This window comes from Lepisosteus platostomus, chromosome 3 (genome assembly GCF_059453375.1).
Source record: "Lepisosteus platostomus isolate fLepPlt1 chromosome 3, fLepPlt1.hap1, whole genome shotgun sequence".
Classification (NCBI taxonomy): Eukaryota; Metazoa; Chordata; class Actinopteri; order Semionotiformes; family Lepisosteidae; genus Lepisosteus; species Lepisosteus platostomus.
The window spans coordinates 33067336-33095138 of NC_142613.1; the positions used below are offsets into that span (position 1 = coordinate 33067336).

The 27803-nt window shown below is 37.1% G+C and overlaps 1 protein-coding gene across 2 annotated transcripts; it reads right to left on the reverse strand.

Annotated features, from left to right (window-relative positions):
- Positions 1 to 2609: 2609 nt before the first annotated feature.
- sh3bgrl2 (SH3 domain binding glutamate-rich protein like 2) lies at positions 2610 to 27724 on the reverse strand. 2 transcript variants are annotated; one of them, XM_088625331.1, is made up of 4 exons: positions 27467 to 27724; positions 9428 to 9613; positions 6839 to 6919; positions 2610 to 5446 (listed from the first exon to the last, which is right to left on the reverse strand). In XM_088625331.1, exons 1-4 carry the CDS (start codon positions 27497 to 27499, stop codon positions 5438 to 5440), a joined length of 309 nt encoding a protein of 102 aa, XP_088481457.1. In that variant the 5' UTR covers positions 27500 to 27724; the 3' UTR covers positions 2610 to 5437. The 2 variants fall into 2 exon arrangements, with proteins under 2 accessions (XP_088481457.1, XP_088481456.1); XM_088625330.1 differs by lacking the exon at positions 27467 to 27724 and adding an exon at positions 25242 to 25480.
- Between the last annotated feature and the right edge of the window lie 79 nt (positions 27725 to 27803).

Below are 27803 nucleotides of genomic sequence, written 5' to 3' on the forward strand. Positions count from 1 at the left end.
TAACCTGATCAGATGTCTTGATTGCAATATTTAAAGAATTTCAGAAAATGTAGAGTTTTCTTGGTTTGCATGATTAAATATTCTTCTCAATCAAGCAATACATGCATGCTGGTATAGTCCGGGTCTTTTTCAATCACTAGAAAATTCATAGATAGGATCACAATTTGTTTGGGCTGCATTTGACAAAACAGAGGAGTGTCACAAATTAGGCTAATAATCATTGTCATGAATCTGTCACAAGTTGAGGTTAACTCCATGCTGAAAACTGAAAAAACAACAAGCAACACCTAAGCCATGTGAAATAAATATTTAATGAGTGCATGAAGTCAGAACACTCAATACAAGCTCACCTGAACAGATACTGTAAATACATCCATTGATTTCCCACAGTGCCTAGGGCCTACTAAATTTTAGGTGCCTAAGAAGGAGGGAAACACTAGTGACTAATGAAAAACGAGCTGAAACAACATGCTTGCGATCAACTCCAGGTGCTCCAAATCAATAATCATACGCTATCTAGCGGCTGTTCTAGAAACTAGAATCGAAGTGATGGTCGCTCGACTCGCTCCATCAATCATGTGGTTTAGCATTAGAATAGTTTAAAGTGCACCATGTCAATTGATGTAGCTTAATTGGCGTTCACCCCTCTTTTTGCACGTTTCGGAGTGGAAGTGCCTAGGGCCTATGAAACACCGAAATCTGGCCCTGTCGATCACTCTTCTTGTTCCTTTCACAAAGTCTTGGGTATCATGGACAGAAGCAATACTATCCTGAAGGCAGCCACTGTATCATCATATAGGTGCAATTTTCCTCCCAGCTGTGTGTCTTTGCCTGGATCATATTCCATTGAATCAATATTACAGTACAGACATTTCAGATGGCAAATCAGCATGCTATGAAGTACTAGGGCTTTAAAAACCATCCTCAGCACTCATCACAAGCCCTCGTTACTCCTTGGAATGCTTTGATTGTGCTGTCTAGAATATTGAGAACGGTGTATTTTAGGCTTTTTAAGAGCAGCAGCATCAAAAACCATTAAATGTTGTTTTCATCCCTCAGAGAACATAATGCAACCCTTTTGGACTATAAATATCCATTCATTCTCAACAGTTACTTTGCATTAATAATTCAGCACGGGAAATAACAATTGCTGTCTTCATCCAAACAAGTGAACAATTCTAAAGTGGGAGTTTTATTGTAGAGGCAGACATTGTATTACTGTATATATACAGTATAATATATAATTTATATATACAGTACATATTGTAAATGAGCAGGAGCAGATTCTGGTTTGTCAGGACAGGGTCTTCACTAAGCTCTGAACATATACAGTAAACATGCCATCTGAAAGCTACAGTACATGACCAGCCCACATTAGCGTCAGTTCAGTCTGTTTTGTCTGGAAAGTTCACAATTTCTTTGATTGAAAGTATAAACTTTTTTTAAAATTAGATCACTCTTTCAAAGCTAATACGATTACGATTAAAAAAACATGTTATCTCAAGAACATTTATGAATGAGAGTAGGCCATTCAACTTATTCATAATGCAACTGTTATTCGGTATTTAACAGCTAATTCTTCAAGGAGTTCGTGCAACTCTTGAAAGCAGCAAGGCTTTCCTTTTATATATCTTTTGTACCTAACAATTCTCACTGCCAGAAAAAAGCTAATATGAATGAAAGCATGTGGACTGTGGCATCTAGCAAATACTGTTATGTTGAAGTAATGACATTATTTTTATAGTTTTCAGTATGCAACTTCAGACAGACACTAGAGAAAAACAGGATTATGGTATTAGGTCAACTAAAACGGATAACTAATACCTGTCATTTTACATGTAGATTTTGGCTCTCAGAAAAATATTTCACCACAGGCAATGTTTACTACACAAAAAATCATCCTTTTTTAGAGTAAAGCATGAGCTTAACAAACTGCCACATTTACAGACATCAAATATGACTGTGCTCTGAAATAAACAGCAGAAACTGCCTCCAGAGAGAAGCAGATGAATAGGAGTGGAAAACAGAGGCTGTTTTACCAGGGGGAAGCATCTCTCTTCCTGTGCAGATTAAAAGAGGCAGATGATTCAAACTAGATATTAAAGTGACAATGCAGTTCACGATCACTTTATCAAGATAAGTACTTATACGCAATGCCCTGAAATATTAATTTAAAAACCACTAAATTCTCAAAATGGCAAACTTCCAGTTCTGAAAGACTTTAACAAAAGTGCCTTGGTCCCCATTAAAGGGCTGTCCTTCTCGTGATGAAAAGAAAATGAGGTCATTCTAAATCTTCTTCATACATACTTGTCTCTACACAGCTGCTGGCAGTAAAAGTTCTCTTTCCCATGTGTTTGATGGAGCTGCACTATTACAATGAACCTGAGTAAACCAGAAGAGTTGCCACCATTACGCATGTCAAAGTTAAACACAGCCAACAAACTGGAGAAATTAGACAGGAAATGTGTCTGAAAGTTGAGGTTTCAAGTGCATGGATTCTAGCAATCCAGTCAGGTCTTCATACCAATGTGGCCGTCAAGCACAGTATACAAGGAACAGATCATCAAGATGATGAGAAACAGAACATTTAAAACAGAAGTGCAATGTTATTTATGTGTGTATTAAATAATATATTCTGATTTATTTTTTACTTAATTCATTGAACATACAGAACACGTGAACAGTCATGTTAAAAAACATTATGCACATAGGGCTACTATGCTTACTGTGCTAAACACTACAGTACCCAAGATATTGCACTATTTAATACAATTTATCTAGTTTCTATGATACAAGTCCTCCACATTGGCAGTCAGACCATTTACAAAGACATTAGTGGCACAGTACCCAAAGCTAATTAAAATATTACACTGCTGCTGTAATTCAGACAATGACACCCTGTTTAAGGCACACAAAATGTTCCCAATATTAACAATGACAATTATGTACCCATATATGTATACATGCAGACATGGTATGGACAACGTGAACTATTACATTAACAGCCATACAGAATGCTGCAACACTGCACAAACAAGCCAAAGAACATTAAAGATACAGACAATTGTATATTGCAACTATTGTATATTAGGATTTCCGCGTACAGGTTTTATAAAATCAATGAAATACAAATAACGTGTAAATAGTGCATCACCGTTCACAGCAACAATATATAATGCATTGCATATTGTGGTCTGTAATAAATATACACCACTGTATATATCATTACATACTTTAGCTACTTTTATCAATAAACATGGAATACGGTTTATTTTTTATTTCTATATTTGTTAAAATTTGCACAGTGTGGTTAAACCATGTCTGGTCTTTGGTATGGTCTACAGGGTTATAAAAAATGTTACTGCTCTCCTATACTGTAGTTTTGAAGTACATTCTCAGGGTGTTCTACTGCACAAGACAGAGGATTTTTTCTCACAAGAAAGAAATGATTGCAGATTCAAAATGCATCATGCAAACAGGTAACTGAACAGCTGCAGGGGAGATGAGGAAATGCACTGAAGAACATAATTAAGGCTGCAAATAAAAGGAGGTCATTTGGCCCAGAATGCTAACCAATTGCTATTGCTATTGCTATTAATGGCAATGCTAATACAAGGCTTTGCCCTGTGTGCCTGGACATTTCTCTTGATTACATGGATAATAATATTTATCTTTGAGAGATAAAGCTGCCACAACTGGGGCTCTCGTCTTAAGCGTCTCATAGGTGGGTCTATCAGTTTAAATCTAAACTATACTGAAAGATTTGTCGATGATCCATGAGGCAGTTAAGAGTTATGATCATACAAGTGGTCTGGCACAGCTTTTGGATGGTCCATTAGTTCTGCGCAGCTTTAAAGTTTAGGGGCAACATCTTGTAAATGTAAACATTTAACGACTTTAGACTTTTAACGACTATATCCCTACAGCACAGCGGATAAAATGAGGAAACCTTAAGCACCTTGGAAAATTAAGAAAAACATGCATTGTCACTAACTAACCTGTGATGGTCTGTGTTTCTATAAGAGAGCAAAATAACTAACTTTAAAATAACTTTTGTGCCTTATTGCTCCACATCACCACTTCCCAAGCAGGTGTGAGGAAGTTCACAACTCACTGGGACTGATATGTAGCTTTTATCACCCAAAGTACCTCCACATACAGTACTTTCTAGTTTATGGGGATTTTCCATACTTTATAAGTGGATGCTGCGATAAAAAAAAACTGCAGGAAGTCATGAAGTGCTGCAACTGAACGATTAGGTAAACTCCAATTTGGTCTGAAGAAAACTGGTGAGGGCCTCTTCTGTTTGTGGTAATCAGCAGTTCCACTGAGCAACCAGTCTGTACACAATGTGTGAACAATGGTGCTATTAGCGTTAGGATCTTATTATTATATGTTACATGGGAAAAGCTCAGCGGCCCTGAATTGTGTAAACTGAGTCATTCAACCATGACATTTTAATAGGAGAATGAAAGAAGATTGATGGAAGCACGACAAGTATTTTCACTTTAATTTATGGCCTCTGTGTTAATATACTGCAGTGTACATTTTATACTGCCTACATTTTTTCAAACTGTTTTCAGTTTATTCACAGTTACACAACTGTGACTTCCTCGTTCAGTTACCCCAGATGGAAAATGCATGGCTACAATTTTGTCATACTAACACAGTTAACAGAAAACCAGAAACAGAGTAAATTGTAGAATTTGAACATCAGAAAAAATCTTTTATCAATGTCTTTTAGCACCATACATTCTGTAGGTGACGTAATGGGGAGCTGGATCAGCAGACAGGCTACAAAGGAACACGTAGACGTTAATTCCTTGCTGAAAAGTAAAAATAAAGAAAAACCAAGTATGAAAGTTAATTTCATATAGTAAATGTAAAGTAAATTTAAATGAAGTAAATTTCATTCAGTAAAATGTTCTTTTACAGTTTTCCCTTTGTGTTTAGATTTTAATCTTTTCATGTTCCAGCTTGTGCTTCTTGGAAACTTTTTTAAAAGGAGCATTAAAAAGATTTGAATGCACTCAGCTTTCAGAAGCAAAACGGACTCTCTTCTTGCCTATTTTAGTTGAAGCCCTGCTAACGTACCCTATAATTAGAGATTACACCACTGATTTAAGTTACAAAAGATCAAAAGATACTTTCTTGAGCCAAATCAGGTCCCTTATATAAGGCATGGCTTGAAAGCACTGGTGTTCAACTTATCAGCAAAAAGCAAAGGCCAGATTTAAATAAAATAAGTATGAAGATCTGTAAAAAAAAGTCCCATCATCCATGGCAGAGCTCTGTCTCCCTCGGGCTTTTGGCAGGCAGAACATTGCAATGACATTTGGCAAAGCAGCAGTGGCTTGGTGATTGATCAGGTAGGAAAAGAGAAGAAATGCCGAAATCCCAAGGTCTTCAACAATAACAATTTCAACATCTAAGATTAAGAATCCTGTGGAGATAAAAATAGCATTAGATCAGCATTCATTCAAGCAACACAAAATATTTTCAAATACACAGAGTGGGGGAGGGTCTTGGTTTGGAAATTTGTCCCCCAACAAACCATAAAATATATAGAATAACACACATAATGCAGCACCTACTGTAACAACAGACTATTATTGTGCTTCTCCCAGCTGACATGTTTAACATTTCACGTCAAGTACTCTGGTTAAATTAGTGTTGAAACCAAATAAAAATAGCCTTTAAAAAATAGGAATACCCACGTTTTTCTTCCCCCAAAAAACAATTATGAAAGATTGCAGTCTTAAAAAGACAAAACAAAAATAGCTTTCGAAAATGCAGCAAATGCAGGGGAGTACTGGGTTTCATGTAGTGAAAAATGTCTTTCTCCTCTACAAGGAAGTGTCAAATGTCAAATGGCTGGAAGTGCATTCAAATCAAATTTGCAGGACACACAATTTTTGTATGGAGTTTTATAGACCTACAGTCAGCATATATAACTTTGGTTAATTCAATAGAACATCTTATGTACCCAGCATTGCTAGGATGAATCAGCATTCAACAAACTTTATTTAACAAAGTTTATTGAGAAGGTTACATTCAAAAATAGGCATAAATTAAAAAACAATTATACTGATAAATTTTAAAAAGTTTATTATACTGATCAATCACTGCTTTTCAGATAACAGAGTGCCATTACGTGTCTGCAGCTATTTAGAAAAAAGGGCATAGCAATATTACTTAATGTTTCAAAAGTGCAAATTAATATCCAATGTATTTCACATTTTAGTGTTTAGAGTAAAACATTCAAAGCAATATACAGTAGATCTTTTCCAGAGCAAATGCATTTAGGGTATTGGATTAGGGTAAAATAATCCAGAACTTCTGGAAGATGCCGTTTTTTTCAAATTACTTTTAATGTTTTATGAATATCATCATGGCTCTTGAAATTACTACAGCGTGAAGTTACTGGAAATTGGGATATATAGCAATGAAGATATTGGAAGTTCCTCCACCATTAATTTGCCTGGCACTTTTACCCTAAGTGACATTTGTATTTTATTTATTATATTAACATTTATATAGCTGGACATTTTAGCGGATTTAGTCACGAGAAACACTTTTCTCAAGTGTACAGCAGCAGTGGGATTTTAATCCACAACCTGCCAGTTACAAGACCAAGCCCTTAACCTCTAACCTCTACTCCCAGTCCTCTGTCCATTCATTCATTTTCTCAACTACAAATAATAGTGTTAAATGTGACATATACTGAACATCTCATTCTGAAGGATCCCAAACAGCCAGCAGCTCATTATACAGCAGGCGGAGGAGTGAGAAATTATACATTAAGTTACACTAAAAGGGCAAACTGGAAATTCACCTTCACCGACGGCTGGGAATTCAGTCCTAAGAATGAAAACACAGTGTTGTTCTCTTTCGATTGAAAGAAATCTTCATAGTCCTGAAATGACAGAAAAAAATCTAAATCAAATGGCTATTTTTTAATTTTGTAGAATAAGCTAGTTTTTTTTCAACGAGCTAAGAATTACACAAATACAAAAAGCTAAAAGGCATGATCATGACTAAAAAAGCCAAAACTCTTCCTACTACAGAAAATGAGCCATGTTAAGCAGCTCTTAACTCTTGTAGATCAGGCCACTTTTAAACTCATAAATGGAGACATATTGTCCAGCTAAATTGAATTATATTCCCGTCTCTTTAGTTCAGCAGCTAACTAGTCTAACTTGCCTTTTCCAGACACTAAACTCAGACAGGCCTGTTGAAACTGAATCTGGCACCAAAGAAATTCCAGTGTTTAACAAGTTAAACCTCTGCAGATAGAGTCGTGGAATAAAATAACCATGTCCTGTCCTGATGTATTATTTTACAATTCCAACCATTAGGATTACAGAAATGATTTCTGTAAAGTGGAATAGTCTTTGGCACACAACCTCAGGTTGCAACTGTCTGTGCTGCGTAAAAGATGCTTTGAGTCTTGTAAGACTGCTACAGATCAGTTTTATAGTTGTCAGAATTAATGTACAGCTCCTGTGTTATCAGGGCACATTTGCCTGTCTCTGCATATGGCTTGAATTATAAGTATTCAGGTGAAATGTTACCAATGGATGTTAAGTCTACATGGTTTTAAAGAGACTTCAGAACACCTATAAGATCAGAAGGAGCAATAAAGCAAGCCAAGCATGTACTGTACAGCACCATCAAAAAGCACTGGAACAGTGAAGGCTATACTGGAATTTTCACTATGAATTAATTTCAGATGAAAAAATGACTGATAAGTACAACATCTAAGTATTTTATTTTTAATTAAGTCAATTACATTTTGCCCGTCAAATTGTTTGACGTTAAAATAACAGGTTTGACTGTTCAGACACTATCTGGTCTCCAAAACGGATCAGAACAAAGTCCTCTCTTGATGTCAAAGGCAAATAAAGGTTTTATGACCCACAACTGGACACCTGGACTGTCGCATAATGTATGTATGAATAATTTCAGAATTATTTTAATATATTCATACGCTTAGAATCTTTATTGTATGTGTCATACCTGATGGCATCGACTACCTTTTCCACTTCATTTCTTTTTATTTTGCTTTAGTACTTTGCACAGAGGGGGTTAATGTTTTGGCGGCGTGCTCTGGGAATGACACATTGGACAGGACAGCCAGCCCTGCTTGTGCAGCAGCACAGACAACATACTGTTACAACTGTCAGATTAGGCTTACAATACAATACTCTTACTCAGCATTGATTCAGTGACTAATGCATTTCCAGTTCCCACATGGAACTTTTTAGAACAGCTGAAGGTTCATGATGAAAGACCATACTAACACCAAATTAATTAGTGCTTTGAAAAAATAAACAGAAAATATAACCACCACTTGTAGAATGTAGATTGTTATAATAATAATAATAATAAACTTTATTTTATATAGCGCCTTTAAAGGTGGCTTCTCAAAGCGCTTTGTTGTCGCTTGATTGTTGTCGGCTTTTATCAGTAGTTTGCCCTCTCTGATTATTTATATGTGTTTTAATGTGGACAAAACGTTTTTATTGTCAGTCCTGGCTCCAGAAGGTATTTTGGAGATTTGGAGATGGAGATGTGTAGGAGATGTCTGGCAATAAATTGGAAAGATGAACAGATTTAACTTTACATATTTAAGGTCTAGCAGTGTGTGACACTTTGGTATTGTTCTCAAGTGTTGATTTGAAAGAAGCCTCTTTAACATTCTGCAACAGTGCAGTGCCATTCCACTGGAGGAAATGTGCTTAAAGTCAGTTTTACTGCTGGAAACCCTGCCACTAAAAGAGCTGACTATATAGGGAATTAAATACCCCCTGATAAATGTAGTACTAGGAGCGAGTCTCATCAAGACATCCATTAACAAAAATATAGCTAAAAGATGTAGAGAAATTAATTAAAGTGATTAATGCAGAACTATGTTTTAGAAAGCAGAAAAGCATGCCAATTTACCAACAGTTTGGACCCCAGGAATTCATCAGATTTCCTCTATATACTGTAGGTAATAACATTTCCTTAAAATAATAGGGAAATAAATTAAATAACATTAACGTTAAAGTCAGAATGGAAAGTGGCATTCAATATTATTTTTCTTCACTCTTGATTAGAAAAAAGTAGCATACGCATATAAAACCCCTGCTTGTCCTCCATCTATAAGATAATTGATCAGGGTTTTGAGACAAGGCCACTGCATTTTTCAGTTCACCCGCTGTCAAACAGAAGGGCTCAGCTTGAAACCTAATCCTATTTCATTCTGGCACATGTCACCCCCTTGATCTCAATACGCTTAACTTCACTGCGGTGCTGGAACTATCCAAAGCAGGGCTCTGGGATTAAAATGTCACAAGAACAAGTCTCAGTTCCATTCGCTTTTCAGCCAATGATGTCAAGCCATGCAACAAGCCATTTATTTTCCATTTTCCTTGCTTACCCCACAGTACTTTTCGTCATGAAATATCTGAGGTGGGAGTGGGTTCCCTTTCTCTGGGAGCTTCTCTTTTGGAATGTTCTTGTACATCCACAGTCTCTGTTCCTCCAACATGGTTATATCCACTTCTTCAAACACAATCTTGTTGGCCTCCAAGAACCCCACCACATCCTGCTGTCTCTTCTTGATCTGCGAAAACAACACATACAGTTCGGTCTGTAAGAATTAGCGATCCAGAAATTAGTTTCTTCCCCACTTACACATATGAACTCCAGCGTACTCTGGCCCTAGACTGACTTGTCAGCAAAGATATTTACCAACATTTTCATGCTGCAATTACAGAAGGGTGCTTATACAGTCTTATGTCTGATCTGTGTTAGGAATTAGAAAATGCAACCTGTGATATTATACCAATTGCCTCTACGTCAGTGGTTCTCATTCCTATTCCTAGACAACCCTTGTGTCTATCAGTTTTGTTCCAGCTTTTGCCATTTTTTGGTTCGTGTAAACTAATCCACTTGCTTGTTAGGCCTTTTTTTCTGTCCTCAGACCATAATTTGAAAATTAACATGGCTACATACATTATTGCTAACACCTCCTAAACCTTATGTGGTCTCTCCTCAGGTTATTAGTCAGAAATAAGTTGCTCACTTATTTCTGACTAATTTGGTCTTAAAAGGCTATCAGTTATTGATGACTAGACTGTGTTTTTGCTTCTGCTTAAATCCAGTTGGTCACATTTCAGCTAACACATTTCTGAAAGTCACTCATTCATATAGGCCTGATACCAATTACAAATCCCTTTCAACCTTTTAAGAGATGAAAGAAATGTTCAAATTAGACCTGAAATAGACAACTGAAATAAATTAGCAAATACAAAAACTTAAACAGTAAACGTTTAACTGTTTAACATGCTATTAAAAAACAAAATAACAAAAAATACTTTAAAGGATAGTTGAGTGTTACATTAAAGCCCAGGCCACTTCTGGATGCAGTCAACTTTCAGCACAACAAGGGCTATGTGGTTGTCGTTACAGTGTCTCAAACTGGCTTTAAAGCAGTGAGTACAAACTGGGGTTGAAAAGAGGACTTCTCCAGATAGAAGAGCCAGTTGCTATTTTCAACTTCTCTAGACAAAACATGCATTTGCTTGTTAAGTTATAAAATCAACAGTGGACTCAGGATTTCCAGCTTGAAGGCAATTTCCATTTTCCTTTTTTGGCAAACATTTTAATCAAGAAAAAAGGTCTCCTTTTTTGTAAATTCAAATGGAAATATACTGTATATATACATTTATCTTTGTACAAAGTACAGCATTTTCCCTAATTCTTAGTTTTAGACTTAATGTTTGCCAGTCCATTCATACTTTATTTTTACAAGAGATGATCCTTCGAGATAAGTTCAGATGTCTTTGAAACAGATAGCATGAGATCCAAATAATTTAACATTTAGTCCTAAAACAAAACAGACACGTCTAGACATGAAACCAGGAACACACAGCGTCCTTAGCCTGTAGAGTATTATTTTATTGCTGCTGACTCAAAACAGGGAATTCAAAGATTTTTTTTTATGTGAAGAACAGCTTGTGTTCATAAGTCAAATGCAATAAAAACTTTCAAACATTTACTTGCACTGCAGTGATATTGCAGTAGAGTATTTCTTTCTCACAGGTGGGGCTTGTGACAAATACGAAAGCGTTTGCCATTTGCTTTATGTACTGTACATTATGCTACAGATCCATAGAAGAAATCCCATCTTTTCCTTCACTGAAGCAGTTTCACAGCTCATGTTGAGCTGCAAAATTTCATATCACCTCCAAAATCATAAAAAACAATTTAGCATCCTTCCTCAGCTGTAACAGAGGAAACATCAATAATTATTTGGCTCTATTACCATGACCAATTGAGCCATATTTTCACCCTCAAATAAACCAACCATTTTACTCTGTGGTTAGTATTTATCCTCATAAGGCATTGACAAAGTTTTAATGCTGTAGGATTCAGTTCTGTAGTGTATCACTACAATTACACTGAAAAGTTTTGTACATTATGCAGAAAGTTCCATGGTGTCTATTCACAGTTTTAAGGTTATCATATTTATGAAGGAATTTAATGTTTCTCCAATCAAATTGAGAAATACACCAACAGGCTATGCATGTCCCATAAGGCAAATATAATCAGGTCAGTACTTACAGGAACAAAAACTCAGACATGCTTCAATTAATCTAGCAATGATTAACTGATCAATTAAATGATCATTTAAATGAGCACCATTGGACACGTTTTCTCCCCCAAAACAAAATAAATGTAAAACAAAAATTATAATAATAGCTCTTAATGGTGTCTTCGAAGCTGGCACATTTATATGAAAACCATTATTCTGATGCTGAGCGACACATGAATTCAGTGTTTAAACTCCTGAACTGGGTGTGTTTCCTACAATGCCAGTTTCAAGCAGTGTCAGCAAGAGAGTTAAGGATCAAATACAATTGCTTATTTCTGCATGGTTGCTCTTGATACATCAAATTGCAGAGCTCATATTGTGTTATTGAAGCAATCTACAGTGGATATAAAAAGTCTACACATCCTTATTGAAATTGCAGGTTTTTGTGATGTAAAGCCAAAAATCAAGATAAATAATGTCAGACATTTTTCCATTTTTTCCAGGGTGTGCACACTTACTGTATGCAACCTGGGTGTTGTAGGTTTTTTTTTTTACTTCAGTTATTTTTCTAAATAATTATCTATTTGTTTTTCTCTTGAATTTTGGTGGTTGCAAGGTCACATTGCATACAATGTGACTGACCTACTCATATTATACGATGGATAAAACTGGACAATTGTATCCCAAGAAACCAAAATATTTATTTATTGCATCAATAATGCAAATGCTGGCTTACATACAGTGGATATAAAAAATCTACACACCCTTTTTACATTTATTACAGCAGTTTACTTCACAAAAACCTGCAATTTCAATAAGGGTGTGTAGACTTATATATGTAGACTTATATCCACAGTAAGAAAAGCTATTGACACAGATGTGTCTGTAACTGCACCTTCTGGTAGATCTGCACTGGATCCAAGCAGCTGTGCTTTACCTTGTTAATGTGGATCTAGCAGATGGTATTTCTTCGCTGATTGACTGAACCTCCACAAAGTGACTGAGCAATAGAGAGGTAAGGGGTGAGTAGGTGAAGAATTCACTATTCATTAATAATGGTACACAGTCATACACTCCTAAACAAAGTAAGAAAAGGCACTGCTGATCTTTAAATGACACCATTATTTAATCTAAATTTGTAATTTTATTATTAACACATATTGCACATCCTCATAAACTGGGATACATTCTTCATAGTTCTGCTTAGATATTTATTGGCCTTTTAATGTTACAATTCATGCAGAATTCACGGATTGTCAAAGCGGGTAAACAAGACTACCCAGGGAAAGGAGCCCCCCCAGTGTTCAAGCCCACTGTGAAAATATCACACCCCACGTAACGACTGTACACCACTCTCCATGTCGAAATCTCTATTCCAGCTCCAATGATAGCTAACAACCTCTAGGCAGAATGGAAAAAAAAAACCCCACACAGCAGGATATGAAACAAATAAAGAGTTCTGTGAAGCACTGTGAATGAATGACACTAAGGAGCCACAAGATCTGTTCAAAAACTGTGAACCATTTTACAAATACTGTAAAATACAAAATCCTTTACTACGTATTGCATGGCAGGTGTGAAAATGATATTTTTTTATGTTATATTTTTACCAGTATGATTCACAATTACTGTGTATTTAATGAGAGTGATTAATGTTTAGGATTGTTTTAGAATTAAACAATTTTTGGATTGCACTAGATGATAATAATAATAATAATAATAATTGCTTACACTAATATAGTGCTTTTCTGGACACTCCACTCAAAGCATTTTACAGGTAATGGGGACTCCCCTCCACCACCCCCAGTGTGCAGCCCCACCTGGATGATGCGACGGCAGCCATAGTGTGCCAGAACGCTCACCACACATCAGCTATCAGTGGGGAGAAGAGCAGAGAAATGAAGCCAATTCATAGGGGATAGATGAAAGTGTCTCCCTGATAATAATAATGGCTGCTGTGACTGAACGGGCAGGTAGATTTGATTTCTCATACAGCTGGTTGCTTCTCCTCTATACCTATCCTCTACCTCAGGGGTCCCCAATCCTGGCCCCGGAGGACTGGCTTGTCCGCACTTTTCTACATCTCTTTAAAGTAGAAGAATCTGAAAAACTGGCAGAGGCTGTTAAATAGGTCCAGATAATCCTGGTTAAAAGCACACCACTACAGAAACCAGAACCACAACAACAATAATAGTTTGCATATAAACTAATTTAGGACAGCACTTTTTTAATCTCAAACCAGGTTACTTAATCATCAGTCATTCACCTGCTTAATTTGCAGGGAGGTCACAGGGTAAACTGAGAGTTTTGTAAAATGGTAAATGTAAAACAGAAATTGCATTAGTCTACCAACTTTGCACACTGGGATGGTAAATATTGTCAGCCATTCGTCTTGTGCTTTGGGTGTCAGCTTTGTGGAATGACCAGGATATTGTTGCCTCATGGACATTTTCGGCGATCTTGGCCAGGGAACTCTGTAGCTCATTAAGAGTTTCCATCGGCCTCATGATAACTTCCACTGTCTTCCTTCCTGGGCTGTACAGCAAGGAGAGTCAACCTGATTCGGAAGTGTCTGGGTGCCTTCCACTTAATAATGACTTCACCATGCTCAAGGGGATATTTAGGGTCTTTCATTTCCTTCTCCTTTTCTTCTGTACCTTTCTACATCTTTATACCCGGGTTGTCTTAATAGCACATGGTCGAATCTTTGCTTGAAATTCACTGGCTGACTGAGGAACCTGACAGAGAAAGGCATATTTATTCAGAAATCACTTGACCCACTATTACTGCACTCAGAGGCCACTCAACTAAATGTGTGACTTGGCAAAGAAATGTTGTGGCTATGAACTAATTTAGTTTTGCTGTAGCGAAGGGCATGAATACTTATGCAATCAAAGTTGTAGTTTTTGATTCTTCTTCGCTGAAATTGTACACATTTATGGGTGAAAGAAATTAAATGTCAACTTTACTTCATTTAGATTGAACATATTCAGGTTAGAAAAACATTTATACGGCTTTTGCAATTTAGCAAAAATGGGCATTATCGAAAGGGAGTGAATACACTTGCTAGTGAAAAGACAAATTGGATTACTAAATCTCAAAGGTAATCTGTGGTTTAGTTGCATAGACAGCAGGAATCCAAATTTCTCGGTGCTATTAGCAGGCACAGAATCTATTCCATTATTGACAACTGCCCATTACAGCTCATTAAGCTGTAAAGCAACAGCACATTACAGCCCCCATTTAAAAATAACCTAAGTCACCCACTAGACTCACCCCTGGTCTTTGCTGTAAAGAACACAGATAAATGCCATTTGAGTGCAAATTGAGAGCAAACAGATTGATTACTCTCTGAAAGATTTTTTTCCTATTGGTGTCTCATTCTCCTTTGAGATCACAGACCACTGGGGAATACCATCACATTAAGATGGAAAAGCACAACGATTTTATGCAACCAGTAACATTTCCACTGTACAATAAGAGAAAGTAGAGGAAAGCAGTCTTTAAAAGGTGATTATGAGGGACATACGCTTTCAGTGGTTAAAGTTGATGTTTTTCATGTGGACACACTGCAGGCTCCACTGCTCCTTACAGAAAGGTGAAGCAACACATCCCTGCTAGCCTGCAGTCACCTGGGAAGTTGCAAGACTTGCTGTTTCACGGAGAGCTGAGAGAGAAGGTGCTGGCCAGCTCATCCCAACTCAACCTTGGAGGTGCCTGAAGGAATCCTCTACTGCAAAAATGTTGTCTTCTGTAAATTCTCATGATAAATGCACATTATTACACAAACAAGTATTAAACTTGACAAAACTATCGTCTTCAATATGTCATATAACAAGTCTTTAACAGACAATCTGCCAGCAGCGATATCACCCTGCAGCTCACAACTGGCCAACCCACTGCAGCTAAGTAGGCGTGAGCATGGTCAGTATCTTAATGGGAGACATCTTGGGAAAAACTAAGGTTGCTGGTGGAAGAAGTGTTAGTGGGGCCAATAGAGGGTGCTCACCCTGCGGTCTGTGTGTACAGTGATGGGACACTATACTGTTGCAACGCTCATGCGAAGGGCATGTCAAGGCACAGAAAGGCGTCATGGCCATCCACTGCAACCAAGGACCAACCAATCTTCCAAACAGATGAGCTGCACAAAGTACAACCGCCATCATCGGACACGACAGACAACCATCAATCAACAGACAATCTGTCAATATTCAAGCAAGAAACTGGGATGTTTTTTTTTTACAGAATATTTACAGGCAGATAAAAACATGGAGAACTAGTAATATTAATTGCATCTGATCAGGTGAATGGATTATATACTGTCAGTATATAAATAAATAAAATCAGTACTCCTGCAGCTGGTTTACCAAACCCTATTGTTCTACTGTCACTGAAAACCCTTCTTCATCTTCATTCACTCACATCACCTGTTCATGAACACTGTTCCTCTCATTTAACTATGTAGCTACACATTTTAAATGCATATTCTATGCAGAAATACATATCAACTTAGTCAACCATAGCTGACACCTTTGACACCAACTAACAGTGTAGATCTCTAGATCTGAAAAAACGAGGCCAAACTTAATAGTTGACTCTGGAGGAAGGTTTCCCATACTGATTATGAATCAATATACAGTACACTGTACATATCAACAAAGTCATTTGTCACAGCTCTTCCTAGAGGGCACGGACAGCATTGTTCAGCATCTTAATTAAAGCTAATTAGGTGAACCCATATTTACACGTTTACAAATGACACTGGCCTCTCATAGGAAATTATGGATTCCATAATGTTAAATGGCCAAAGATGATATGATGTTTGCTTATATCTTTATAATGTATAACACAAAAAAACAGCTTTCCTGAAAAGTAAATGTGGGGAATGTTTGTGTCCCAGGATTTGCATGTTTTAAACCGTATTCAACCACATATCAGAGAACTTTGCATTTCATTAAAGTCATGCTCCTTTGAGTATTCCAAGAGAATTAAAGAAGCTGAGACATAGATTTGACACACACAGCATCTGTTTTTACAGAATGCCGGTAAGCACTGAGCTTTCAATGTGCATTGCCAATTGCCATTAATAGTGTGCTTAAATGGAGAGTTTCAGGTCAATCAAAGACTTAAACTTAATTAAAAATAAAATTAATTACATAGGTTATTATTTTAATGTTGCGTGTTTAAGGGGATGGCCCTTAAACAAATTCCATCTCAAAAAGAAAATTCAATATTAGAAATCTTGTGGGATTTCTGCCCAGTTTTAGTATCAAAACATTTCCTCCATAGCCTATTTTTTTCCCTGTACAGAAGAACAGAAGAAATCAAAAACAGTATCTGAACGTAAGGGAATTCATAAAAGTTGAACACATCCCAGTGCTACATAGAGTAATCTCAAACCCACAATTGTAAAAACAATATTTATTTTGTTAGATTGTTAGGACATTGAAATTACAAATATTTACCTTTAAGAAAATGTTGAATTAAAACATTTTCAGACAAATGAGTTGCTTATAATACTCAAACATCCAGATTATTTATTAGTAAATTGCATGTTGTTTTTTTCTAGAACTGTGTTTAAATAGAAGAGCCTATCTTAAAATGTGAAATATTAAGCTTTAATGGGGCTTATTTATTTTGTTTAGACTAATTCAAACTAAATGTGTAAACAACAAAGAAAAAGCCTGAATGCACTGTACATATTTGCTTTAAAAATGCTTTCAATTAATGTACAATAATTACCTTTCAGGTACTTGTATTAATTATTTGTAGACATGCTCAGGAAATGCTAACATTAATGAAAAACGGCATTTTCTGTGGAGGAGCTGCTGTATTTAATGCAGGTTGAGAAGTACCAATTTATAATTCAACATTAACATGAGCATGTCTGTGAAACTGGTGTCTTCAGACACAACCTGGTCCATATTCAAGGCAAAGGTGGAAGTAGTGAATATTTTCATATACTTCTTTTGTAACATATTTTTATAAATAAAATGAGGCAATCACTCAATCGTGGAAAACAATTCTCTTAATATGGAGAATTTCTTTCTGTTCCAGATATTACATGCAACATTGTCCCATGGATATTAAAGATAACAAACAAGAACAAACAATTTACTGTATCTAGTGTTTGTATAACGCATGTTATAACGTAACGTCTCTCTTGGAACATCAACAAGCTGGCGGCCTTGTGGGGATTTAGAAAGGGTAACAAGGAAGCAATCAATTCTTTATTTGCACACCCCTGATTCTGGTAAGACACCCTTGCAGACCTGGAAGAGGAAACGTTGATGATAGCAAGATCCTCACTATGGTCACTATCCTTATTCCTCAGCTTTCAGAAATCCATCCATCTTCTAACCCCTTTATCCAATGTAGGGCTGTGGGAGAGCCGGAGCCTATTCCAGCAAAGCAACAGGCACAAGGCAGGTTATACCCTGGACAGTCCATTGCACACCACGCACACATGCTCACACCAGGGTCAGTTGTCCCAGAAGCCAATTAAGATACCACGTGTCTTTGGACTGTGGGAGGAAACTGGAGCACCCAGAGGAAACCCATGTGAACTCAGGGAGAACATTCAAACCCCACGCAGCTCCACAGGAATTCAACCCAGAGCCCTAGTGCTGCAAAGGCAGCAGTGCTAAACCCTTTAAGACCAAGCCTCCCTAACTTTCTTGAATCTTAAATGAAAAGGAAATGTATTGCTTCCTGAAAAAACAAAAAAATTCCGGCCACAGATTAAAACCAACCATTTCCACCAGGCATAACACTCCAGGGAAGGCAGCCACTACAGCTCATGGACTTGTTGACATAACCTCCAAAAACCCTGACACAAACAGAAAAGAGGAATAAGATGATATGTCCGAGCTGAGTAACAGAGTACAGGAAGTTTGCTCATATAAGAGTGTCACTTAAGAGACGAGTAATTAGAAGACCAACAACATGTTGAGCCATCACATTCACTTCACTTCCGTGAAAGACGTGACAGAATTCTCTGTACATCAACTCCCAGCAGATTACTAATGAAAGTTAATTAAACGAGCTTTTTCCACCCAGGCAGGCTGGAATTATCTCTATCCTGCAGCTAGGAATGGCAGCAAAGGCTTTTTCTCTCTAGAGTTTTGCATAGACACAGGAAGATAAAAGATACCAGTCTTTTCCAAACTGGAGTTTAAGAGTCCTATTTGAAACATTAGCTGCATATTTTTTGTCCTTTAGTAAAATTTCACTAAGGTAACAAAAAGGTTCATTGCCATAACGACTGTGGAAGATTAAAACTGCAGAATTAACATCATGGCATACATCAAATGAACTCAACAACACGGCACACCCACCCATCAGAATAAACTAAAACAGCAGAAAACACGTGCAAGAGAAGCGTGTGCATCAGATTTTTCTGTTTTGTAAAGCATTTAAGGTTTTAAGATAAATGTAAAGATTGGTTTGGAATTTAGAAATGGATTTGGAATAGGTTTCTCATTTTGAACATGGCACCTTTCACCCTGCATCTTTGCTAAAGAGGTAGAAAATGTTCTGGACATATAGTGATGAGAGAAAGAGAGTACACTCTCTTATGACTCTATGGTTTTAGATATTAAGACATACACTATCTGACCTTCACCTAATCTTCACCAAGTCCTAAATGTGGATAAAATCTAACCACCTGTGACAGCACACAGAATTTTGACTTTGTCATTATTTATTAAAAAAACAAATCAGCTATTATTCAGTATCTTTGTGGGGGAAAAGTGTACCCTCTCATTCAGTAATGTGTGAATTACTTTATGGTACGGAATCTGGAAAAAATACCCAAGTCACCACCCCAATCTCTTGCTCTCAGTTTCTGATACCAAATCAACTGTTTTATCGAACTGTTTTTCTTGAATTTCACTGTACAACCAAATTCACAGAAGTGTGACCAACTTTTTGTCTGTACAGATACAGGTATGTATCCCAGATTACACAGCACTTCACTGTCTTGTAAATGTAAAGAGTTTTCATAGTTTGCTGCTTTAAAGATGGCACTCACGATACACTCAATGTTGGTGGAGTAGGTCATGCACGTAACAACAAAAAGAAATAAATAATCTGAAAGAAAATTAGAAAAGTCAGAATTGTATGTACATTCACACAGAATGCCGTGGCAAACCTAAATTAATTTTAAGTGCACAAAAGTACCTTCAGGGAGGGAGGGTCTGTGTGTTGACAGAGTGAATTACATTTTCTTTTTCCTTCATTGGTGTTCTGTGAGAAAATCATTAATAAACCAGTTAAATTACCCTGAAAAAAAAATAGGTTCAGTTCATAGCTCAGTGGCTGAGACAGGGGAAAATGACCGTTGGTCAAGAACATCCTAGTCACAAACGAAAGGGGCTTGAATGGAACTGAAAAAATGCATAGGTTAGAAAAATCTTTTATGATGAGTCAAGACAAAACTGAAACTTTCTAGTCTAGATTCAAAGCATTGCATCTGACCCATACCCAGCATAATGCATCACTCTATCAACACCATTCCCACTGTCAAGTCCCTGCTTCTCATCAGGGCAGGGACTGGGAAGCATGTCACTAATTGGAAACTAATTAGAACACAGATGAAGCAAAGTACTGACAAATCTTAGAGAACAACCTAATTCAGACCTAAAACTGGGACAAAAAATTCACCTTTCAAACTACACTGGAGAGGCTTAAGAATAAGAAAGTGAATGTCCTTGAGTGGCCCAGTCAAAGTCCTGACTTGAATCATACTGAGAATCTGTGGAAAGACTTGAAAACTGCTCTCCATGAGTGATCCCCAAGCAACCTGGGAGAGTTCGAGCAAATCTGTCAAAAAGAATGGGCAAAATTGCACCAAGCCAGCATGCACAGTTGGCAGAGACTTACCCAAAAAGAAACACGCCAGTAATTGTTACCAAAGATCCTTCAACCAACAAGTTTGAAGTGAATATTTACAGCATGCAATCAACATTTCAGTTTTTTTCCTATTTAGGTCTCACTGACATTTACTGTAACTTATCTTACCCTTTGAAGTCTTCAGCTTGAGCATTCAGGTTATGAATAAAATATTAAGTTTGAAAAAATGTGCATTATTTTGCCATTACAAAACTGAGGCCATAAAAATGAGAACCAAACACTTAAACCGCAGGAAGGTTCTAAATACTTTTTCAAAGGTGCTCCAGCTTAATTATTACCTTATACAGTTGCTGCCTAGGGTGTGCATTTGCACAGTAATTGCCTTAAGGCTGACCCTACTGTGGCTGTATCATAATAAGAGGGAGGATTTCAAAGAGGCGTTTTCTGTACACCAAAGAATCAGGAAGGATTGCTAGATTAGGGCAAAGTATTTCCCACAGGAGTACAGTACCCTTGGAGAGATGTGACCACGAGAAAGGAAAAAAAAGTTGTGCATGTCCCCTGCACCAAAAAACAGAAGAAACTGAGCAATCCATCTCAGGGTACAGTTTTCGCTTCCTTTTTCTTTCTCATATCAAATGTCAAATATAGAATGGAAAAATTGAAACAGGGGAATAGATCATTAAACTAACGGGTGCTTATCATCGTCAAAGTGTTTCATGTCTTTTGGGTGCCACCCTTCAGTGACGTTCTTCTGCTGTTTCCCCCACTTTACTGCAATTTACTTTACATTTTCATTGGCAAGCAGCAGCGAGCGTAATATTGAAAGAAGAAGAGGAAGAAATACCGGATGAATGACTGGCCATGAGAGATAAACTCCCCTCAACAGACTAAGAGAGCAGAATCTGTCCAGGTAATCTGAGCAGTGGAAAAGTTAAGTACTCTTAAGTAAAGTGATTTGTTGTATTATATACAAGTGGCACGTTGGTGTAATGGCTTAGGCCTGTGCCTTGCATGCTGGAGGGCGGGGTTCGACCCAGCTGTTGCCATGAGCTTTTAGGTAGGAGCGGTGGCACTGTGGTAAGGGTCCACGCCAGTGGCTGGAAGGTTGCTGGTTTGAATCCTGCGGCCGACAGAGGAATGCTACTCCCTTAATCCCAACTGCTCCAGGGGTGCCGTATAAATGGCTGACCCTGTGCTCTGACCCCAAGCTTCTCTCCCTGTCTGTGTGTCCCATGGAGAGCAAGTTGGGTTATGCAAAAAGACAAATTCCTAATGCAAGAAATTGTATATGGCTAATACAGTGATCGTGTATATCTGGGGAAATAGAGATTACCTAATTGTGAAATTACAATAATTGCTTACATTTATATAGCGTTTTTCTGGACACTCCACTCAAAGCGCTTTAGAGTTAATGGGGATCCCCTCCACCACCACCAATGTGTAGCATCCACCTAGATGATGTGACAGTAGCCATAGTGCGCCAGAACGCTCACCACACATCAGCTATCAGTGGTGAGGAGAGCAGAGTAATGAAGCCAATTCATAGATGGCGGTTATTAGGAGGCCATGATTGGTAAGGGCCAATGGGAAATTTGGCCAGGAAGCCGGGGTTACAACCCTACTCTTTTCGAGAAACGCCCTGGGATTTTTAATGACCACAGAGAGTCAGGACCTCAGTTTTACGAAATGCACAGTATAAGACACCTCTCATTGGTTGCATCGCTTGGAAATGGGAAATTGGTTCCCATTCAGTTTGCGTTCTTATTCAGAAAGTAATTCATTCCTGGGCAGAAGTCTTGATCTACAGTATGACACAGGATTCCTCTTTGCCCTATTAAGGAGTTTTGTGTTTCAGTTTTGAGACATTTCTGTCTTCCATGTCTTGAAGGCAGGACTCTGATGCTCACAGTGTAAACAGTAGTGAAATGTTGAAATGTTCTGTTTAGTGCAGTTTTGCCTTATTGTATTATATCTTTTGTCTTCTTAAGGTTTCTGCCAGGCATTACCCAGCTGTACCGGGGAGCCTAAGAACAGTATTCCCTGACTATGGAAGTGCACTTATTATTTTTTTGAAATCTGTATGGCAATCAGGTGTCCTAAGGTACTAAAACTACTACCTGTTTTTTATATTGATTGAATTCTTAAGTATTCACACACCTTATTTGCATGAGCATCATCCAGTGAAGCAAATTACTGAAGTAAAATGTATTCAAATATTCAATTTGCATTAATGCTACATTGAAAGAAAATTAAAACCACTCCCTCTTCCCTGCTCATATGCCATTTCTAACCCCGAAATTGCAGTGATACTGAACTATACTACTACCATGTTTGTGTTTACATCCATAGTGAAGTGATAAATCATGTTTTTACAAAATAATGCCAAAATTATTTTGTGGTCAGGTTTATTTATTTTTAACCGATGAAACAGAAATAATTCGGAAAAAAAGAAAAAGGCAATGTCCTTCCTCTCTACCCCATCATCATCATTCATTAAGAAACGACATCCTATTTTGGGAATACTTGTATGAAGCACACTTCTTCTGCTCAGTCAAAATAAAATAAAAAACATAAAAATAATAACAAATAGCATGTATGAAGATGAGTGTGTTATACAAAAATGCACAACACAGGAGTTATGTGAAAGAAGCTCTGTGCTCGCTGCACTGCTAACTTATTTATCCTCACAAAGGATTAAAAGATCCTTGTCCTACCTGCCATTTTCTTCATCCCTGTAACATCCCCTCCTATGTTCCTACAGTATATTGGCTCATCTTCTCTGTTCAACTTTTGCTAGTTCTTTAATAGTGTTTCCTCTTTCACTCTCCTGTCTCATGTCACCTTCATGCTCTCCCCTTGGACCCCTCTGATGGAATCGGAAAACTCAGAAAACTCTGGCTAGAGTTGCCTGAAGACCCAATGTCCTAGAATCCAAACCTTTACATTGTATTTTGTGCTTTCAGGCCCTGCAGACTGTATTTTTGGAGTCTGTTAATTTAATGTCTGTACATAGTTTTGGCCATTGTATTTAATTAAATTACTCTACATTCCTTATGTTACAGTCCACATTATCCATTCTACTCCATATATCCATTCGTTGGTGATTTGCGTTGTAAAATGCCTTGGGGAAAATATCTGTTAAATACTAAAATGTGGTCAAATGTCTTTACTTTCCTTAATTAAGGTAAGACAACAGTTTTGGGAAAAAATAATCTGTATATATTATCTGACATTAAATGATAAGCATTCACTTCAAATGTTTCTGTTTTTTTTCACGAAACAAAATACCATGCTTATGTTTTCCATTGGTATCCAAAGAACATAAATCACTAGTACTACATTAAATGACTACTTCGAAAACTATGCAAACAAGCAGACTGTAGTTTACACAACCTTGGACCTTGCTTTGCAAAAAAGGGCGTATTCTGCCACTGCAATTAAAAGACGATCCTGTTTTGCACATATCTTGTTTCCCGTGCAAAGGCACCGATGATTTGCACCTTACATGAACAATAACATGAGAGTCTCCAGTCAATTTATCATTATTTCTCAAAAGTGAGCAAAATGATATTTTTTATGTTACGGAATATTAACGTCTATCAAAACAATGACGTCATTTTTTACAGTGGTCAAAGTAAAATAAATTATTATTGTAGAAATACCAATCCGCGAATAAACAAAACAAATCAAAGAAATTTCAAACAATTTCAGATGTGAATTGTATCGACACTAGTTTCAGCGGAACAGCACTTGCTGTACTACCACATACCGACTCCTTGCTAGAATAATGCAATGCTAATTGAAATGTGAAAAGACAACATCTTTGATGAGATTAAGCAGTGGCTACTTGTAGGGAACGATACAACAGACCAGAGCTATAAAATCAGTTTAGGATAAACACAAAACATTTTTTTTTTATTAAAGTGCTTATCATTAACAATGAAGACTTTGTATCCCTTCACGCTGAACTCGGATCACTGACCGGTAACCACCACGTTGTCGTACCCTTATATTCTGCAACTTACTGTAATTGGCGAGTTTAACTTTATCGTTTCTATAACGCTAAAATAAGTTCCTTTACGATTATAGAGGTTTGTCTAGATCAGTGTGCAAATACATCACATCAGGACAAGGTTTTGAGTTTTGGAGAGAACGACGGACATATTTCTTTACAAATTAACCTTTAACCAATTCGAATTCTACTTTAAAGCGCAGCTTTCAGAAAAATAACAACCTGACATCTATTTCACATTGAAATACTGTAGGTAGAAGTTATTAACGTGTACGTGGATCTTCCCTAAAACACTGAAGTGTTTCAATTCCGTTAAGTTTTCATTTCAAGATGGAATATTAATTTATTAAGTGTAATTTCTGGTTACTTATTCATTTTCTTTACTATTTAAAAAAAAACCTTCTATTGGTAGTACAGTAGTGTCATCAATAAGAACAGATCGCCAGCAATTACTTTATTTTTTCCCAGGACTTCTACTCTGCAGTATTTAGATTTCATAAACGCAATCTTAACTACAGAATGGGGTGTTTATTATACTTAATTTGCATACCTGTCTCTCTCATACGCAAAGCACAAAAATGCGATATCCTATATGCATACATAAAGAAATATTTTGAAGGGTACCACACGACATACAGTAGTTAAACAAATGTTGTAGTTCAGCAGACTCCACCATTATGCCTTTATATGCAGGGTCATCCATGTAACTCACAGCTTTAAAATGATATAACTCCCAAAGTTGAACTAAAGCAAAATAAAAATCCATCTTCTTGATGTTGCACTCACCGCTACAGAGCCAGACGAAGAAGCGATGTAAACTCTAATTACCATCCTATTGTAATCCTGACAGCAGCGAACCGTTTGAAACCGTTTATTTGATGATCTCTTTTTCCTGCCAGTGTGTTGCTTCCCCTTATGGAAAGACCTTGTTAAAATAAACTATACGTGCGAGCCCACTATTTAAATATCATTATAATACTGTAATGAGATCATTTCTCATGGTTTCACTCCCCCATCAGGCACTAAGGAGTCTAACAGCTTTCAAGTGCATCTGAGACTTTGCAGATACGGTGACAGCCTTCAGAAGTGCTTTATGGGAGTCGTAGTCTTTTTTAGTTAATAACTTGTTGCTATATAGGACGGTGTCAAATTTTAGAACTACAATACCCACAAACAAAACAATTGTATTGGTAATCTCGAATAATCCACCAAAAACAGGTGGATTTTGTTACGGGAGTACTATATTAAGATTTTATAAGAAATCATTGTTGTTCATGAAAAACATTAACGTGTTTAAAAAACATGCGTCAAATACCACACTATATGATAATTCATATTTACAGTACCGACGAACCATTAGAAAAAATGAACCCTACTAAAGAAATGATCGTTCATCTTTCTTATTATATTTGAAAAAAAATAAAATTGAATTTAGCTCTATAAGTACATCATCTGTCTATCCATTTTCTAAACGCTTCATTACGTTCAGGGTCGCGGGGAACCGGAGTCTTCACTGAATCACTTACAATTCTATATTAAAATTAACCACGGACAGAAAACCAAAATGAATACCAGCCATATACTGTATAAATAACGTCTAGCAATAACATAGAAGACCATTGACATTCTCTTCGTAATTACATGAATATGATCTATTTTCAGGATCTATTAAAATGTAATGATCAGACAAGCCAGGGGCAACAGGTGTTCTCTAAATTAGAACTAAAGTTACATTTTGAATTGAGTGATTGGCTTCATAACCACTGACATTAATCCAAATTCATGCAAATGCAAAAATGTTGGTTTTAATTTCCCTGTAAAATTTAAATTGGCATTACTTGTGCTAGTAGCCATATCACCCTCCTACTCACAGCTGGCAGCCCACTGAAGTTAAGCAGCTGTGAGCCTGGTCAGTACCTGGATAGGAGACCTCCTGGGAAAAACTAAGGTTGCTGCTGGAAGAGGTGTTAGTGGGGCCAATAGAGGGTGCTCACCCTGTGGTCTGTGTTGGTCCTAATGCCCCAGTATAGTGATGGGGACATTGGATGAGATATACAATATAACTGAGGCCCTGACTCTATGTGGTTATTAAAAATCCCAGGGTTCTTGAAAAGAGTAGGGGTGTTACCCTGTTGTCCTGGCCAAATTTTCCATTGGCCTTTACCAACCATGGCTTCCTAATAATTACCATCTATGAAGTGGCTTTATTGCTTTAATATTGGCTTTATTGCTTTTAAGTTGATGTGTGGTGAGTGTACTGGTGCACTATGGCTACTGTGCCATAGTCCAGGTGGTGCTGCATATTGGTGGTGGTAGAACATAGCCCTCATTACTTGTAAAGTGCTTCGAGTGGAGTGTCCAGAAAAGAAATATAAGTTTTAAGGAATTATTATTATACTGGTGGGTTAATTGGCTTCTGTGAAAATTGGCCCTGGTGTGAGGGTGTGCATGTTTGTGTCTGTGTGTGCCCTGTGATGGACTGGTATCCCTTCCAGGGTGTGTCCTGCTTGGAGCTATATTGTTTCTCTCCCACAACCTTGTATTGGATGAAGCATTTAGAAAATGAATGGATGAGAATATCAAGAACAGAAATGAGATTTGTAGATAGCAAGATTTCAGATTTACTCCTTCGTCGAAGTACCGTTTGTATCCCATCTAGTGGAAGATGGCAGAATTACAGAATAGCTGATAGCTGTCCATGGCAATCTTGACAAAACCGAAACAATAGAAAGATCGTGAACCTGTCATCTTGATGTACCTCAAAACTGAAACAGCAATGAGATCATATATGAACCCAATTTATATGAATAGCTATCAAATTCTCTACATTCACGTAACACTAAAATAACATTAAACTGTAACCTAACTTCAGTGTTTTTAACAGATACTACATTCAAAATATAAAAAAATTGGCATTTTCACAATAGTCCTTGAATAGCCCTTGAACCTCATTGCCATCAGCAGATATTTCTCTTAATTCACCTCGCTAGTTTTTGTTCGTTCTTACTCACCATAATTGTAAATGATATTGATGTTATTCCCATATCAAGGCAAAGCTATACAAAACAGATTGAGGTCTGATAAGTAAACCAGCTGACCCTGGTCGTTTGCTATTTTTTGTAGACAGAAATTAAAAATGTTTTTTTTTTACAGGAAGAGATACGTTAATATTGAACAAAATAACTTTTGGAATGTTGGTTAAGGGTGTATTTTCGTATCTCGGATTACAGAATAAGATAAAATAGTGTAAACAGGTTGAATTTGTTAGTATACAGTTTCTGACAGAGTACTGCTTGTGGCAGCAAGTGGGTGATTACGTTAGCTGCGGTTGCCATGGCAGAGCGTCGT